This window comes from Terrapene carolina, unplaced genomic scaffold, assembly GCF_002925995.2.
Source record: "Terrapene carolina triunguis isolate 2854851 unplaced genomic scaffold, T_m_triunguis-2.0 Scaffold231, whole genome shotgun sequence".
NCBI lineage: Eukaryota > Metazoa > Chordata > Testudines > Emydidae > Terrapene > Terrapene triunguis.
Genome location: NW_020664582.1, coordinates 3,480,133 through 3,497,041, shown reverse-complemented (window position 1 = coordinate 3,497,041; position 16,909 = coordinate 3,480,133). Strand labels below are relative to the sequence as shown.

The 16,909-nt window shown below is 46.6% G+C and overlaps 1 protein-coding gene across 1 annotated transcript in view; it reads left to right on the top strand.

Annotated features, from left to right (window-relative positions):
• The window catches only part of P2RX1 (purinergic receptor P2X 1), a 31,635-nt gene that overhangs the window by 2,714 nt on the left and 12,012 nt on the right, over window positions 1-16,909 (top strand). Inside the window, exons 2-6 of the mRNA XM_024207688.2 lie at window positions 5,484-5,631; window positions 6,426-6,497; window positions 9,212-9,281; window positions 12,005-12,101; window positions 16,135-16,215. Coding sequence (XP_024063456.1) covers window positions 5,484-5,631; window positions 6,426-6,497; window positions 9,212-9,281; window positions 12,005-12,101; window positions 16,135-16,215 — 468 coding nt within the window. The remainder of the gene's footprint in view (window positions 1-5,483; window positions 5,632-6,425; window positions 6,498-9,211; window positions 9,282-12,004; window positions 12,102-16,134; window positions 16,216-16,909) is intronic.

Here is a 16,909-nt window from a genome sequence, read left to right as displayed (position 1 = left end):
GGGAAGAAATGATATTGCAATGACACCAACTGCTGCATATTCTCAGAAATAGTAGTCATTGATTTGATAGCAAAGATAGAACCTTTGGTTTCCACTTGACCTAAAGGAGATTAGACCAAAGATTTCTAACCATCAGAGGAGTGAAGTTCTGGAACAGCCTTCCAAAGGGAGCAGTGGGGGCAAAAAAATTAACTGGCTTGAAGACTGAACTTGATAAGTTTATGGAGGGGATGGTATGATGGGACTGCCTATGGTGGCATGTAGCTGATGTGCGACTGTTAGCAGCAAATATCCCCAATGGCCAGTGATGGGATACTAGATGGGGAGGGCTCTGAATTACTACAGAGAGTTCTTTCCCTGGCTGTTGGTCTTGCTGAAATGCTGAGGGTCTAACTGATTGCCATATTTGCGGTCAGGAAGGAATTTTCCCCCAGGTCAGATTGGCAGAGACTGTGGAGTTTTTGCCTTCCTCTGCAGCATGGGGCATGAGTCACTTGCAGGTTTAAAGTAGTGTACATGGTGAATTCTCTCTAACTTGAAGTCTTTAAGTTGAGGACTTCAGTAACTCAGCCAGAGGTTATGGTTCTGTTACAGGAGTGTGTGGGTGAGGTTCTGTGGACTGTAGTGTGCAGGAGGTCAGACTAGATGACCATGGTGGTCCCATCTGGCCTTAAAGTCCCTGAGTCTATTAGTTTTCAGCAGCAACAGGGCTTGTATGTTCTCATGCTAGAAGCAAAGTTGGGGTTAGCCCACTGACAAAAACAGAGGCAACTTTATATCTCTGTAACTTCCTCTTCCTCTGTACCCTATTTTTATCTATGTGCATGCTAAGATAGAGTTATCAATGCACTCCAAGCACATGCAGTCATTACTGCATGGGCATGTGGGTTTTTCTAATCCGACAAGTTTACATGCAGAGACTTTTCCAACTATGGTGAGACTGTAATGCTATTTAATTTGTATTTTCCCTCCCGTTGTCCTACTGGGGTTTCTTTTACCAAGGAGAGGGTTCAGAAGGAAGTGAGCGTTAGCATACACCATGTGAAAAAATGATCATTTGTTTGTCTTGGTGTGTGCTGTGTACAGAATGCAGGTAGCAGATACGATGCATCCTGTTCCAGCCAGCCCCAGCAACAGTGAGGCTTAGCCAGCTAGATCTGAACCCAAATCCTCAATCTGAGCATCTCCAAATATTGAGGAAGTTATTATAGTACAGTAGCATTAGGAGGCCCCAAGATCAGGGACCCATTGTTCTGGGTACTGTACACGCCTAGTAAGACAGTTCCTGCCCCAAGAAGCTTTCAGGAAGAACAACAACGATTAGGGGTATGGAACAGCTTCCATATGAAGAGAGATTGAAAAGTCTGGGACTGTGCAGCTTGGAAAAGAGATGACTAAAGGCAGATATGATAGAGGTCTATAAAATCATGATTGGTACGGAGAAAGTGAATAAGGATGTGTTATTTACCCCTTCACATAACAAGAACTAGGGGTCACCCATTGAAATTAATAAGCAGCAGGGATGCTGAGGGAAAGATGCAGACAATGCTCTATTCCCTGGTCTAGTCTGGGAACACACAGGAAAAAGTATCAGTTTCAGATCTTCAACTGTCTAATCCTATACCAGAAACTAAAACGCAAGTCTGGTTACCAATAAGACTCTTCTTCCCACACTTCCAGTGGGTCCCAGCCATGCTAGAGAGTGATGCGCAGTTCTTCTACTGCCGGGAGAATCTTGTAATATATATATTCACCAGTAAAATATGCAAGAACCACAAGTCTCAATTCCCTCTGGATTCCCAGCTGCTGCCTCTGCCAGGAAGGCTCGTTTTCAAAATCAACCCCTTCCTCCCCCCCACCATATACACACTTAGAAAAAGGTCTTTTAAATGGCCTTCCACAAGTAGTTCTACAGGCAGCAAGAACTGGGAGGCTCACTCATTTGCCTAGGATCCATCAGTTATTTGCCTAAGTACCCCAGCTATGGTGGCAAGGTTAGGAAACCTGGGCTGGAGATTTTGGCACAACCAAGGCATTCTTGTTGTTCCCCTTCTGTTTGGCTACAGATGGTATTAGGTCCCTAGTCCAAGTGTACAACACCATCTACTGAAGCAGGTCAACGCTGGCTCTGAGCATCTACTGCCCTAGAAAAATTGCAAGACAGGCCCACAATCACTTTCTCATCTAGCCCCCAGAAACATGCTGCAATGGGTCTAGGCAGCAGACAGGCATTAAAGCTGTTGCTGCACAGGTGATAAATCTGGTAGAGCTGGCCCTGTAGAAGCGTTGCTTTCTGTGACTCAGTAGGCAGAGAGCATCATTTTAGCCCTATTAGAGAGACAACGTGGGTGAGGTAATATCTTTTATTTATTGGACCTACTTCTGTTGGTGAGAGAAACAAGCTTGCGAGCCACACAGAGCTCTTCTTCAGGTCTGGGGAATGTCCTTTGTCACTGTGGGAATGTTACCTTTCTGTTAATGAGGGGCAAGTATTGCAGACCTGCCGAATGCTCTGGGGTATTGCAATGTCTCTCTAGGCACCAGGGCCATCTCTTCTTTTGTTAAATGCATTTGCTTTTTATGTCAATAGGGAATGCGTTACATGTGAGAGCAATGGGAACTGCTGAAATCCCTCAGCCACAGCTGCAGTACAAGCTTTCCCAGCCATGTTGCTCCCTGCAGCGTCCGTCAACGGAGGAGCCAGCTGCATGGCTAAGAGGGCAGTTCAGTCTCTGTGCTCATTAAGGTCCCGGGTGCCCTCAACTCCCAGTGACGTCAATGGGAGTTGAAGGTGCACAACACCTTGCTGGAGGCTCTCACAGAAGCAGGCCCTTTGTTCTTGGCTTCTTTGCTAAAAACTTGGTGCTCTTCAGCCTGCTAATGGCTGTAGTTTTAAGATGGGAAAAAGGAAACACTGGTGATGCATGTGAATTTTTGCTTCGGCATCTGTCTGCAAGGAGCTGGGCTGAGGCTGATACCACTGTCTTGTTTGGTGGAGGCCACCCAACAGCCTTTTAGTCACTGCTGGTGTAACATCCCTCTCCTGGGTGGGTCGTCGGCAGCAGGGATTGAACCTGGGATCTCAGTATCGAAAACCATGAGTCTCTATTTCCTGAGATAGAAGATCCATGTTTGTAGCAGGCTCATCAACCTCTATATACAGCCCAGCCACCACTACAGGGGGACACAGCGCCACACTCCGTGGGTGTAGGTTAAATGGATTAGGGTTGGATTTGAAGTGGCATCCTAGGGGCATTATATTTCATTTCCACTCCCCTAAACTACCATGCAGTTCTTCCCTCATCAAGAGCAATGCTCAGGGTGCCCACAAATGGAAGGGATGAAATCCATCCATATTTAACACCACACGCTAATCAGCTGAGCGCAGCCTCTGACATCGCCACATGGACAATTACAGGCACCCGCCGCAGCTAATGACCGATGTTCACCACCACTGCCTCTATGCTCTCCTAGAAAACGCCCCCAGCAGAGCACTCACTTTGCATACCAGAGCGAGTGGGATCCATGCCCACATTCTGCAGGGGATGAAAACCAGATCTCTCCTTTTTTAGTCTGACCGAGTCTTATGTGGATGACTCCACGAAGTCTTGGATTTCAACCCAAAATGGTCACTTGGCCTTGTTTACAATTTCTCACAGAGTTAATTAAGACAGTTTGTTCATGTAATAGGTTAATTAATGTTAAAATCTGGCCATATTGAAAGTATTAATGGCCATATAAAATGTGATGAACCATTCATAAAGTAATCTGTAAACTAATATTTAGACAACTAACATACATAACTTACTGCCGCTATCCTTAGCTTGCCAGCTGTCACCTGAGACCATGTGTTGGCTAATCATTAACCTGAGTTACACCAGCCATACATTGCACTGTGGGACAGGGCGATGTTTAGACCATTAAATGTTGCTCTGATTTAATTTCATCTGACAGAGGGTTCCTTCACACTCTTGATCATGAGGTCAAATTCAGATTAATAGCAGGGAAATTCAAGCAGATCCCCTCCTCCCCCCACACAGATTACATTGTGGCTAACTGCCTGTAAACTCAACCCATGCCATCAGCAAAAGCTGCCGAATTCACATAGGTAAAGAACATGCATTTTAGTTTGAAGATCTCTTTCTTTATGGAACTATCACACGTTTTGTGCCTTTGTTGAAATCTGGAGACATTGACATTAATTTAAGGGGCGGTGTGTGTGTGTGTGTGTTGTGTTAGCAAGTGGTTAGAAAAGAGAACTGTAAGTTAGGACTTTCAGGACTGTGGGATCTATTTCTGACTTTCACACTGGCTGCCTTAGATTTTTCAATTCCTAATTTTATAATCTTTGAAAAGGGAGAGGAGATATTTCCCCACTTTGTGGTGGTGTAGTAAGGCTGAATGAGTTGTTTCTGTAGAGTACTTTGAGGCCTATAAACGGAAGACATTGAAAGGCCTTCAAGATACGGATTCTGATTTAGATCTATTCCTGCAACCCTTCTTCATGCAAATATCCTCGGTGGAATCAGTAGACTTGTTGTGTGAGCGAGACTTGCAAGATCTGCAACACGTTAATATAGCCACTGCAAGTTTGTGAGACTTGGCTGAAAAGTCTCTCAAAACAACCTTCCTTGAAGGTATTTTAGGTGTTTGTGGTTCTGGTCCATACTCTGACCAGGACTTGCGGAGTTGTGCAAAAAGGAATGGTAGATTTTTTTTTTTTAACACCAAAGTTTGGTTTGGGTTAGGTTCAAATTTTGAGTCGGTTTCTCTTTTGGGGTGGTTTCTGTTTGAACTGAACCAATTCCTGTTCCCACCAGGAATTTCAAAATATATTTCAAGATATTTTGCACAGAAATAACTCAGTAATAATGCTTTTCAAATCTACCTATAGCTCCTTCCATCTACAATTTCAAGTACTTTACCAACATAGCTGAGTTAAGACTCACAACACTCCTGTGAGATGGGTAAGTTTTGTTACCCTCGTTTTATAGATGGGGAAATTGAAACCTGTAGACTCGGTTAAGGATCAAATTTTCTAGCATGGCCTCTACTTCTGAGTGCCTCAGAAAGTGTCCAACTTCAAAAGCCACATGAGTCTGATTTTCAGAGGGGCTAGCGCCATCACAGACCTAGTGTTGGGGATGTTCAGCACCTCTGGAAGTCAGGCCTTTGGCTTCTAAAGTGGGAGATCCAAAGAAACCAGGCCATGCTTGAAAACATAGGCAACTCAGTTAAACCCAAGGTCACATAAGGAGTCATTGGCAGAATGAGGAACAGAACCAGGTCCCCAAACACAGTGCTGTTCTTCAACCACTGCACTGTGCTCCCTCCTTCTGGAATATCTGTGCTTTTCCCATTCTGCAAATGGAGCCCATTCTATGTCTACTCCATCCTGGTAACTAGACAAAAAACAGATACCCCACTGTATTCCTAATTAATGTGATATTCTGTAACTCATCTGAATGACTTTGTTTGCCTAGGTGGGTTTTCCTCTATGAGAAGGGTTATCAGTCACAGGACGGCATCATCAGCTCGGTCTCGGTGAAGCTCAAAGGTTTAACCGTTACTAACATTAGCGGGATAGGCCCACACGTCTGGGATGTGGCCGACTATGTTTTCCCACCTCAGGTAAGGAGGAGGGAGGGCTTTTTTCTAATCACTGTTCTTTATTGGCACCTTGCGGAGGAGAGGGAACCAACAAATGACTCTTCAGCTCTACAGCCTTCTCTGTGAATTGGCAGCATGTGCTGGGCTACCACTGTCTGAAAGGGCATCCGTTCGGCAACATGCTCAGGGCCTTATTTCTAGAGGTCCCGAGCATCTGCCACTTCCCTTAAGGTCAATAGGAACTGAAGGTGAAGCACCTCTGAAAAAAAAAAATCAGACTACAGGTTACCGTCAGCTCATGACTAGTTACTATTTATTGGGGGCTCCTTGTCCCCTCTCCAAAGCAGGGGGTCCAAAGTGCTGATGAGGCTCTGAGGGAGGCGCAGCAGCCCAAAATGATGTATCTCCAGGAAAAAGAACTTCACAGATAATCATTGCTGGCCTCATTGTCCTTCGTCTCCTTATTTGGCTGGGTGATATTTTATTCCATTTCCTCCTACTGCTCCCCCTTGTAGCATCTCTGCTATCCACGGGAGAGACTGCCTGCCTCTCACGAGCAACCATCTGATTAAGTCTTTAAAGTAGCGGTGTTGGTAAGAGGGTTAAGGATGAGTCTGCCCAAGGGAGGAAGGATGGGCAGCCTGACAACCTCTGCCAGTACGTGCTCTAGGTGGGGTTGTTTACCTCCTGGGCCATGGTCAGATGAAGGTTTTTGCATAACAGTAACACCTTCCACCCAGTAACTCCCACCCCATCATGATGACTCACTTGAAAATAAGTTTCCACCTTTGACTTGATTGCATTCCTCTTTGTAGGGGGACAGTTCATTTGTGGTGATGACGAACGTCATTATCACCCCTGGACAGAAGCAGGATATTTGCCCTGAGGTAAATAGAATTGTTTTATATTTGCAGGGATTTTCTTTTTTTTAATTTAGGTTTATTAGGGATGGGTGAATACATTCAGGGGAGAAAAATCAGGACTCTTCCTCTCCCCCCACCCCAAATATTTGCCTAAAATTCCAGCCAATCCCCCAAATGAAAGAACTTGTAGAGAACTTACCCAAACTCAATCACACCTCAGTGTTTGAGTCCAAGTTTTGTGGAAGCTTTAGGTCAGTTCTTATTGTACCACACTATATTAATCCATCATGTATCATCATCATCATCCATCATTTCACAGATGGGGAAACTGAGGCACAGAAGGGGAGGAGATTTGCTCAAGGTCGCAGAACTGGAAACAGCTGCTCTCCTGACTCCCAGTCTACTGGCCCATCCACTGAACCAATGATGAGACATTGGAACTGTCTCGCTTTGGCTGGTTATTTCAATAAGAAACCTGGAGTCACAAGTTTCCTCTAGGCCTAGTGATAGGCAAGTCAGTTCACAAAAAATTCCTCCTTAATGGATAAGAGACAGTCTCTAAACCAGAGCAGGCCAGGGTGGAATTTTTCCCTGTAGTAGCAAAGTCCCATCTCTTCGGGGGTAACACAGCTCACTGTTTTCCCACCAATTTGCTAGTAGCAAGCTTCTGATCTTTAGTTTTATGGATATTAAGATTCTTGGCAAAGAAATATGCTGTTTATAATGCAAGGGAAAGTTACAGTTAATGTGTTGGATGCACTGTACTACAGTTGCCTTCCATAATAAAACATCCCTAGTACTGACACTCATTAGCAAATCTATTTTCAGCCTCCCCCATCCTCCCCACAGCAAACATGTAGCTGTTGATAACTCTTGTTACATGATTTCCAGAGAATTTGCATTTGCTCAGTGGAGACATCGCCATGAAGGACAGCTTCCCTGTATCTGGTGTCAGAAGGATTTGTCACGTCTCAGAAGTCCAAAAGGGTTGCAAGGAAACCTTGCATTGCAGTACATGGTCTTCTGCAGCTACCTGCACTCAGTCACCTGCGCTCAATCTCCACAGTCTGCTGAGATTTCTAACGGCATTTAAAGGATTTGGATGCTCAAGTCCCCATTAATTTTTAAATGGAAATTTGAGCATGCAAGTCCCCTTGAACACCATTGAGAATCCAGCCAACATATATAACCAGGACCAGTACAGGGCCTTTGGGAGGGTTGGCTTATCTACTACAGTTGATTAGCTGGCTGGAGTTTACCCCCTGCCTCCTTTGTACTTTACTCCTGAGGGCATTCTGTGCCAAAAAATTAAAAATTTTAAAATTGTGCAAAATTCTGCAAATTGTATTTGACAAATAAATGTGGAGGCCCCAGCATGGCATTGGGGAGCATAGGCCACTGGCTGCACAGAGGTGGGAGATCACTGTACAGCTCCCCCCGGGACACAGACTCAGCAGTGAGGCTGCACCCAACCCTGACACAGCGCAAGGACCAGGCCTGCCCCAGAAACACCCCAGGGCCCTGCCCCTTTGTGCCAGGTGCACCAGGTGTGGGCAGGCAGGCTCAGCAAGGCAGGATCCAAATGTGGAGGAGCTTAGTGTCAGGGGATCCAGGTGTGGGTTGAGAGGGTTCTATGTGGGGCAATCTGGGTGCGGGCGGCTCAGTGGGGGACCTGAGTGCAGGGGGATCTGGATGCACAGGGGCTTGTTGTTGAGGGATTCTGGGTGCAACGGTAATGGGACTCTGCAGGGGGGATCCAGGGGAAGGAGGTTGGGGCTCAGCATGGGAGTCTGGGTGTGGGGGGGATAGAGCTCGGCAGGGGGGTCTGGGTGTGGAGGGCTTAGTGGGGGGTCCAGATGCTGGGGGAGTGGGGCTCTGGGGTGGGGATCCATGTGCAGCTGGTTGGGGTTTGGTAGGGTGGCGATCCGTGTGTGAGTGGCTCGTCGGGGTGATGCAGGGAATTGGGGCTTGTTGGGGGGGGGGGTTCTGAGTGCAGGGGAGGGGGTGAGGCTCAGCAGGAGGGTCTGGGTATGAGGGGGTCTGGGTGCATGGGGGTTGGGTGGATAGGGGAGCAGCTCCCTGTGCAGGGATCCCTCTGCTGAGGAGCAATGGGTGCAGGAAGCGTGTGTGTGGGGGGGAGGAGTTTGCAGAGCTTCCTACAGCTGGGGGAGAAATCTGGGGGTGGGTCTAACCTGGCCCCGGATGCCTTACAGGGGAAGAGGAAGTCCCAACCTCCCCAGCCCAGCCGGGACTAGCAGCTGAGCCTAGCGCAGGGTAGGAACCACCAGCTGGGTCTTCTCCAGTCCCGCCTCCTGCCCCACAGTGATTTACCTCTCTGCCGGCTGCCCTGGGCACCCGAAACATACTGCTGGGGAAGGTCACATGACCACTCTTGTGGCTTCCCTTTGCTTCCCCATCAGAAAGTCATTTTTTCTGCGGGGAAGCAAAGAAATCTGTGGGGGACATAAATTCTGCACATGCGCAGTGATACAGAACTCGAGATACTCTGCATTAAAGCCACAGCTTGAGGGCTTGTCTATGAGGAACATTATGTGCAGCAAGCTATATGCTGTAGATTCGCACCCTGGCTTGCTGTGCAGAAATATCCCATGTAGACAAGCCCTTAGTCTAAAGACAACTGAAATTGAAGAGGGCTTTCCCATGCACACTACAGAGAGGGATTGCTAGACACCTGACTCCCAGCCACTGAGAGATGTTTGCTTTCTTTCTCATCACAGCTGCCAGATGCAGGACGATGCAATAATGACAGTGATTGTATCCAAGGGAAATACAGTCGCCAGGGGCAAGGTAAGAAGGAAGGCATTAAGACTGTGAGCTCTTCAGGGCAGGGACTTTGTCTTTCATTGTCTCTGAAGCCCTAATGTGCTTTTGGTGCTATATGAATAACAGGCTGCCTGCAATTCTTAGTCTAGACGGTACAATGAGAGGCATATTGGAAATGCAGATTGGATTAGACAGGTTGTTTTATTACTTTCTAACAGTGCAAGGAGGGTGGCAGTATTTCAGCCTGTCAGCAGAGATGGGTTGAACCCATTTGGAAAAGGTCAGATACATCTGAACCATGAAAAGATTCTCTCTTGTTCCCACTCTTTGGAAAAAGGGTCAACCACTCCCACTATTACATCCACACCTGCCTGTGCACTCCGCAGCAGTGCCTCATTGGCAGCAGAAACTCAGGTTGAATGCCAGCGTTGCTAACTTCCTTCTCAGGGGTTTTCTTCCAATCTTAAGGACATGAAGATAATTTCATGAAGCAGGTTGGTAGGAAAATGGCTTACTAAGGTAGAAACAGGATTGTAATGGGGCATGCTGGTCATTCTATCTCCTAATATCTATCTATCTATCTATCTCCAAGATGCTCTTGGACACTATTTAATTATATACTTTAATTTCCAAGGGGTTTTTTAAGCAGGTGCACCTAAAAGGCAATAAACATGGAGAAGCTGACAAGGGGATCTGAGTGATCCTAGTAAGGTCTATCCAGACAACTCCCATATTCCGTGCCAGAGTGATCAGAATCTACCAGAGAGTGGCGATTAACTGGTTACTTTTTGGGGTCACTGTTCCATAGCTGCAGTCTGTGCATTTTTAAAAGTTACTTAGGCAAACCTGGAAACTTGTGGGGGAGAGATCCGGGGTGACGATGTGGGGACACTGTCTGTACAACATCTGAATTCTGGCTGATACAGCAATTTTCATAGTGCTGTATCAAAGTATCATTGAATACCTCTATGTGTACGTGGACCCCATCCTTGCTGACAAGGGTTATCTCCCTCTCAGGGATGATGGGGGTCATTAGAACACAACCACTGACCATTCAGATGGAAGCACCTTGGACAATATGTTAACTGGCTCTTCTGGGCTTGAGCTTTCTCCTACCCCTCTGCAGAAGGGGAGGGAGAGCAGAAAATCCCCAAATGCAGGACAAAAACCCCCCAGGTGTTCATGCTAGTCTTTAACAACCACAGAGGTTGAGTGAATACGGGAAAGATACACTGAGATATCCAGAGAAAGCCATACAGGAAGTTTTAGGCAGGAAAGGGGAAGGAGACGGGCATCCCCTCATGGGGGAGGGGAGTAACGGTGGTGGTTTAGCTGCAGGATTAACTAACATCAGAAAACAGAAAGCTGACATGGCAGAGAGGTGAAGACAAACAATGCACAGCAGGAGAGAGACCTGGATACCCCCAGAGTATTCTCATCCCAGCCCAAAGAATACTCTGGAGTGATGAGGAAACTGAGGCAGGGAAATGCCTGTAGGTTTTATTGTTTTTGTATAGATCTGGGTATTTCTCATGCTATTAAATGTAAAGCACAATAGTGTGTTATAAACTTGCAGAGAGTATGTCTGTGTTGTATGTGCTACACCTGTCACGTGCCCTTGAAAAGTTAACCTGTGAACCCAGAGCATCCACACAGCTGGGGTTTTGGGAAAGGGTGTGGTTAAGGATGGGAAGTCTGAAGGGTCAATATTAGTTCCCGGGCCAGGCAGTTGGACTATGGGATCTCAAGCAGATCCTCTGTCTCACACCCCCTACCAAGAGTGTGCCTAGAGACTCCAAGCCAGAGACAGAGCCTGTTCAGATTCTGGAGCATTTCAGCTCACAGGATTCAGTGGTTGGGTCTTTCACAGCAGTGTGGTGAATGTCTAGGAGAAACCACTCAACTAGATCTGTGACAACAGGTGCTGCTAAAAACTGAGCAAATATCAGGACTCACAAGGAACAGGATCTCCTGATCCTCAAAGCCTTACTGCTTCCTAACAATCAAAGTAAACTATTTGCTGGAGTGGTCAGGGGGAGTCAGAACTCTTGGCATCTGTTTGTGGCTTTGCCATGGACTCACATTCTTTGACCATACCCAACTCCCTTAGCCCTAGTCTGATGGGTGAAATTCACCCCGTGCAGAAGGCACAAGACCTATTTTGCTGGTTTAAAGTGTTGCATCGACCCTGTGCTGACCCTCTGCACAGGGGTGAATCTGACCCACATATGAAGATAGTGTTATTGTCCCCCAAAGTTTTAAAACTGAGTGAGTTAACCACAGACGAATTGCAAAGCCTCGTAGACACTCTGCTGCAGCATTATTGCCTTCCTTGTGGTGTGTGAGATATTTGCCACCAGGCCTATTATAATAATTTATTTATTTATTAGTTACTGCTTACTCTCAAGCAAGATCAGGGCCCCATTGTGGTGTGTACTGGAAAAACACAGGGTAAGAGACAGTCTGTGTCCCAAAAAGCTTACAAACCAAACAGACAAAAGAAACAAAGGAAGGACAGTTATCGCTGTTTCACAGATGGGGAACCGAGACACAAAAAGACTATGTGACTTGTTCAAGGTAACACAAGGAGTCCGTGGCAGAGCTGTGATTTGAACAGTCTTCCAAGTCCTAGGAGCACAAGGCTGCCCTTTGTCTCAATAATGTGAGATTTGACAGTGAGCATCTACAACTGTTGAACAGTCCCATATTCAACTGCAAGTGTGAACTTTAAACCCTGTTTTCTTCAGGTATCATGACTGGGAAGTGTGTAGATTTCAACAGCAATAACAAGACCTGTGAGATTTTTGGCTGGTGCCCTGTAGAAGAGGACGATCAGATTCCTGAGTAAGAAATGGTCCTATTTTCAGTCAGATTTCCCTTCTTGGTTGTGAGGGGTATTGCTAGTATTACATGTAAGGTTAGGATTGCACTGGAACAAGACCACTGCCTAACTACTGCTGCTCATGAGCCAAATCCTGAAGCCCCTACTCAGGCAAAACTCTAATGGGGCCAAATGCTGACCCTGCTGCTCCATGACCTTGGAACATGGCCACAGTTTTGCAGAGCAGTAAGTACATCCCTGGTGGTGGGGTGGGGTGGCAGGTGCCATGTGTTGCAGTTTCAGGGTAACTCACTTATATTCACCCTCCATGGTCCCATGGGGGCACATTTAAGGTTCCTGGCTCCCAATTGTCACCTCTCTTGGGCGGAGACCCATCACTCTCCCTTCAGAACGGGGTCTTAAGGCTGCACAGCTCCCTGCCAGCCAGTCTGATATCCCTGGCAAGCCAGTCTACCTAAAGGCCAGCCCCCGTGCATTGCTTTCTGTCTCTGAGAGCTCTGAACAGTGTACTGCCAGCCATTACAAGTTACCACACAGCTCTTTCTAAGCAAGCACGTGTATTCTTAGGGAAAAAGCATTACAGAGAAAATATATAAAAAACCATTAAAAGAACTTACATGCATGCTAAAAACTTCCCAGAAGTCACCCCCAACTCCAGCCTAGAATACTTGTCAATCATTCAAACCCCACAAGTGGGTTTGCCCCCTTGGTTACAAGTTCATGTCAATTTTTCAATCAGGAACTAGACCTTCCAACTGGACAATTTAGCTGTGTGTCTTTATACAGCACAGGCCTTTGCTCTCCAGTATCCTGGACCAGGCAATCACCAATCAGTGGCCCTCTCCTCAGGGCACAGCTTCAAAACGCTGGATAACTGGGGTCGTAGAATTTGCATTAATCATTCCCCAGGAAATCAACATAACACTTATTGTTCCACTTATTGTTCCATGCCTGCCTGGCACATTTCAATACAATTTATTGTGGGGTTTAGTGTGCGGGTGCTGGGTGGTATGGCAGGCTGTGACATACAGGGGGTTAGAGTAGATGATCTGGTGGGGTCCCTTCAGTACTTCAGATTTATTGAACTCCTTAAATTTCCCAGATCTCACATTTGTCACACACCTTATCAGCAACCAAGGAACTTCCATCACACTCTCACACACGTGTATATGGCTGGGAAATTCTGTGGAGTGTCTTGCAGAAGTACTCTATAATGTACATGCCAGAGCAGCTTACCTGATCCAGCAACAGGTGCCTTCACCGCCTCCGTTCCCCCATCCTCGAGCTGGGAGTCATAATCTTCCCTTTTGGATTCTGGTGTGTTTGAGTGGTTGGGGCTGTCATGGTTACAGGGCTACCTGTAAGTTTGTCCTCTTCCCAGTTTCTCTGAGTGCACCATTTGAGGTCTTTTGCCTTTACCACAATTCTTCCACATTTAGACCATTCCTGGGCTACAGCACCCTGTGGATCAACCATTCCTATCCAGCAGGTTCAACTGAACTCAGGTACCTGTTGTTCTTCCCTGCAGGAATCTGTGATCAATGGTTTACAGGGATCAGACAGCTTTCCTGAAACAAAAGTAGTATTTTAAATAGTGGAACAAAGCACTTAGACAAAAAGAATTTTAAAACAACCGTCTTTCTTAGCTAAAAGCTTCCCATCCCTTGAGTATTGGCAGGCATAACATCTCCAGACACACCGAGCAAGGTGTCATGTGTGAGTTCCCTTGAACCACTACTCCCCTGTCTTGAGAGAATGTTCCTTTTAAAATCTGCCACAGTTCTTTTAATCACCTGCATTCCCAGGCCTTTTCCTATTTTGGCATCGTCTCTTAACAACTCTCAAGAGTTTGCTGAGAAGTGGCTTAACTGGAGCCTTTCCCTTCCTGCTTGTTTTTCCTGACAGCCTCCTGTTAATCTAAACCAACATAGTCATACAGTAAACATCCCAATAACCATCTCAACATACTGTATTCATAAATTACAGAGACGCTCCAAATCCATCACAGAGTCTTCCAGGCACTACGGCAAAGGTTCTTCCCCTTTCAGGGTAAGTCAAATTTCCAAACAAAGATAGGCTTCCAGCAACTCTCCCAAGGTCAAGCAGTGCTGCAGCTCTTCTCCGAGGCTCAGAATCCTTACCCTGTTTATCCAGGGGCTCCCTCCCCAGCAACCTCAATATGGCCCACTAGTGATGTATTGCCCAAGCCTCTTCCTTCTTCTGTGTACCCTTCCCAGCTTCTTCTAAATCTTACCTCCTCAACTCCTCCCAGATGTCTGCTCCCCAGCATTCTCTAGACCAGCAATTCTCAACCAGGGGTCCGAGGCTCCCTGGGGGGCTGTAAGCAGGTTTCAGGGGGTCCGCCAAGCAGGGCCAACATTAGGCTCACTGGGGCCCAGGGCAGAAAGCCGAAGTCTCGCCATCCAGAGCTGAAGCTGAAGCCTGAGCAACTTAGTGTCATGGGGCTCCTTGTGGCGTGGGGCCCTGGACAATTGCCCTGCTTGCTGCCCCCTAATGTCGGCTCTGACTTTTACATGCAGAAAAACAGTTGTGGCCTAGGCAGGCTGTGGAGTTTTTATAGTATGTTGGGGGTGGGGGAGAGTCAAAAAGAAAAACGCTGAGAACCCCTGCTCTAGCCCACCATGAAGAACCTCCTGCCAGTCTTTCTCCTGAGCCACAGGCTTGCCTGATATACTGTAGCCTGTCACATGACTGTCACTTAACCTGACCCCCAATCTCCAGCAGGACTTACTCTCTGTTTGGTCATGTGATCTTTAGAAGACCTACAAGTCCCAGAATATTTGTCCTTAAAGGAGCCAAGCCTTGGAACACGGCTGGCTGGACCCATGCCACAACTACTCTTAAAGAGAGGACAGACTGCCCTGTTACACAGGAAATGCAGCTAGCTAATAGAGCACCGTCTCCTGGGTTGGGTACATACGAACACGTAGCATTTTTCATAAGTTAGTAAGTTCAAAAAAGCTGCCGTTGTGCACTACAAATGGCTTCTTGATTGAGCAGAACTTAGCAGAGGAGAAGTGAATTTCCCCCCCTTATATCCCTCATTGGGATGAGGGCTGCTCCAACCCAGTGAGGTAGCTGCGTAGTCCCCATGCTGCTTCTCCCACTTCCCTGAGTCACCAGAACTGGGGAGAAGCAGGAGCCTATCAGACACATACCCTGCATGCATTCAAGGGATGGGCATCAATAATGGCTCTGGGGTCCTTCTCAGTCATCCCAGCCACCAGATCATGTTATAGGTGCTCTGACCAGCCCATCTCCTTCCTCCTTCCTCTATGGCTGCTTCCAGGCTTTATGGTGTATTGTTATGCCAGGGTTTTAGTAGCCTCCTCTCTTCCCCAGCAATGGTGGCATGAAAAGCCAGGAGCCTTGAGTCCTGCATATGGGTCAGAGAGCTCCCTGCCCCTTTCTGAGGCTGCACAGGATCTTACCATAGAAAGTAAGGAGCTCCCATCATTGGGAGTGAGAGCCTCTCATGAGCCATGGATTTGAGCTTGTTGCCTTTAGTGGGAGTTTTGCTTGAGGATAAAGACTTCAGAATTTGGCCAACATGTTCAGCAGAAAAGTAATTCAAATTCCTCTGTTCTAACTGTAAAACGTCAGGTGCTGTACAGTAGCCAGCTGCAAAACCAAAGCCTAGTCTCTGTATCAGCCAACTGATCAGTGGGTGGGGATGAGGAGAGGACATTTGGCTTCTGCATTATTGCTTCTCCACAGTAAAGTCAACACAGCATATACTGAAAGGAATCTCCTTCATCGGGCACAAGACAAGGCTTGTCTGCATAGCAAATATTCCCCCTTCTCTATAGTGCTTCTACCTAGGGTACTTTGGAATTCATCTTTTTATCTAGAAAGTGCAAGGACCAGATCAAATCTCTCATTGGGTCCTGAATGTGATCGTCTGGATGCTATCCCATATAATTTCTTTGCATCTATTTTTCTTCCCTTTATTGTAATTACTTTAGATGTTGGCTAACTGAAAGACAAGCTCTTGTTAACACGTGTATTTTTCAGCCCCCCATTGCTCTTAGAAGCTGAAAAATTTACCTTATTTATTAAGAACAGCATCACCTTCCCCACGTTTAAAGTCTCCAGGTGAGTATATGTTTGTTTGTTTTTTAAAGAGATCAAATGTCAAATCCGTATGACTTTTTTTTTCTGATCGCTCATGAGTTTGATCCCTGCCACTATTTAAAGCAATGTAGTATTGTACTTATAGCTCTTGGCTCATTTGATGCAGAAAACACCATCTTTTGTCCCTGAGTCCAGTATTTGGTTGACTGCAGCATTCAATAACAAATCAGTTAGCAGGAATCAGGACTGGTCCTTAAATGAGTCGCTAACCAAAATGGGGACGAAAGTCCTGACCCTCCAAACAATAAGACCGCTCATGTGAGTAAAGTTATGAACTTATTCGCAAGAGCAGGGCCTAACTTTATAACACGTGGTTTAGTATAGCTGGGAGCGAGTCTCACACTAGTGTAAGGGCTTGTCTACACTGGCAATTTACAGAGCTGCAACTTTCTCGCTCAGGGGTGTGAAAAAACACCCCACAATGCGCAGCAAGTTTCAGCGCTGTAAAGCGACAGTGTAAACAGTGCACCAGCGCTGGGAGCCACGCCCCTTGTGAAGGTGGGTTTTTTTAGAATGCTGGGAGAGCTCTCCCCCAGTGCTCTGCCGCGACCACACAAGGCACGTTAAAGCGCTGCCAGCGTAGACTAGCCCTAACTCACACACCTTCTGGGTGTGGTGTTCTATCCCATCTAGTGGCACCGGGACCACTTAGAGA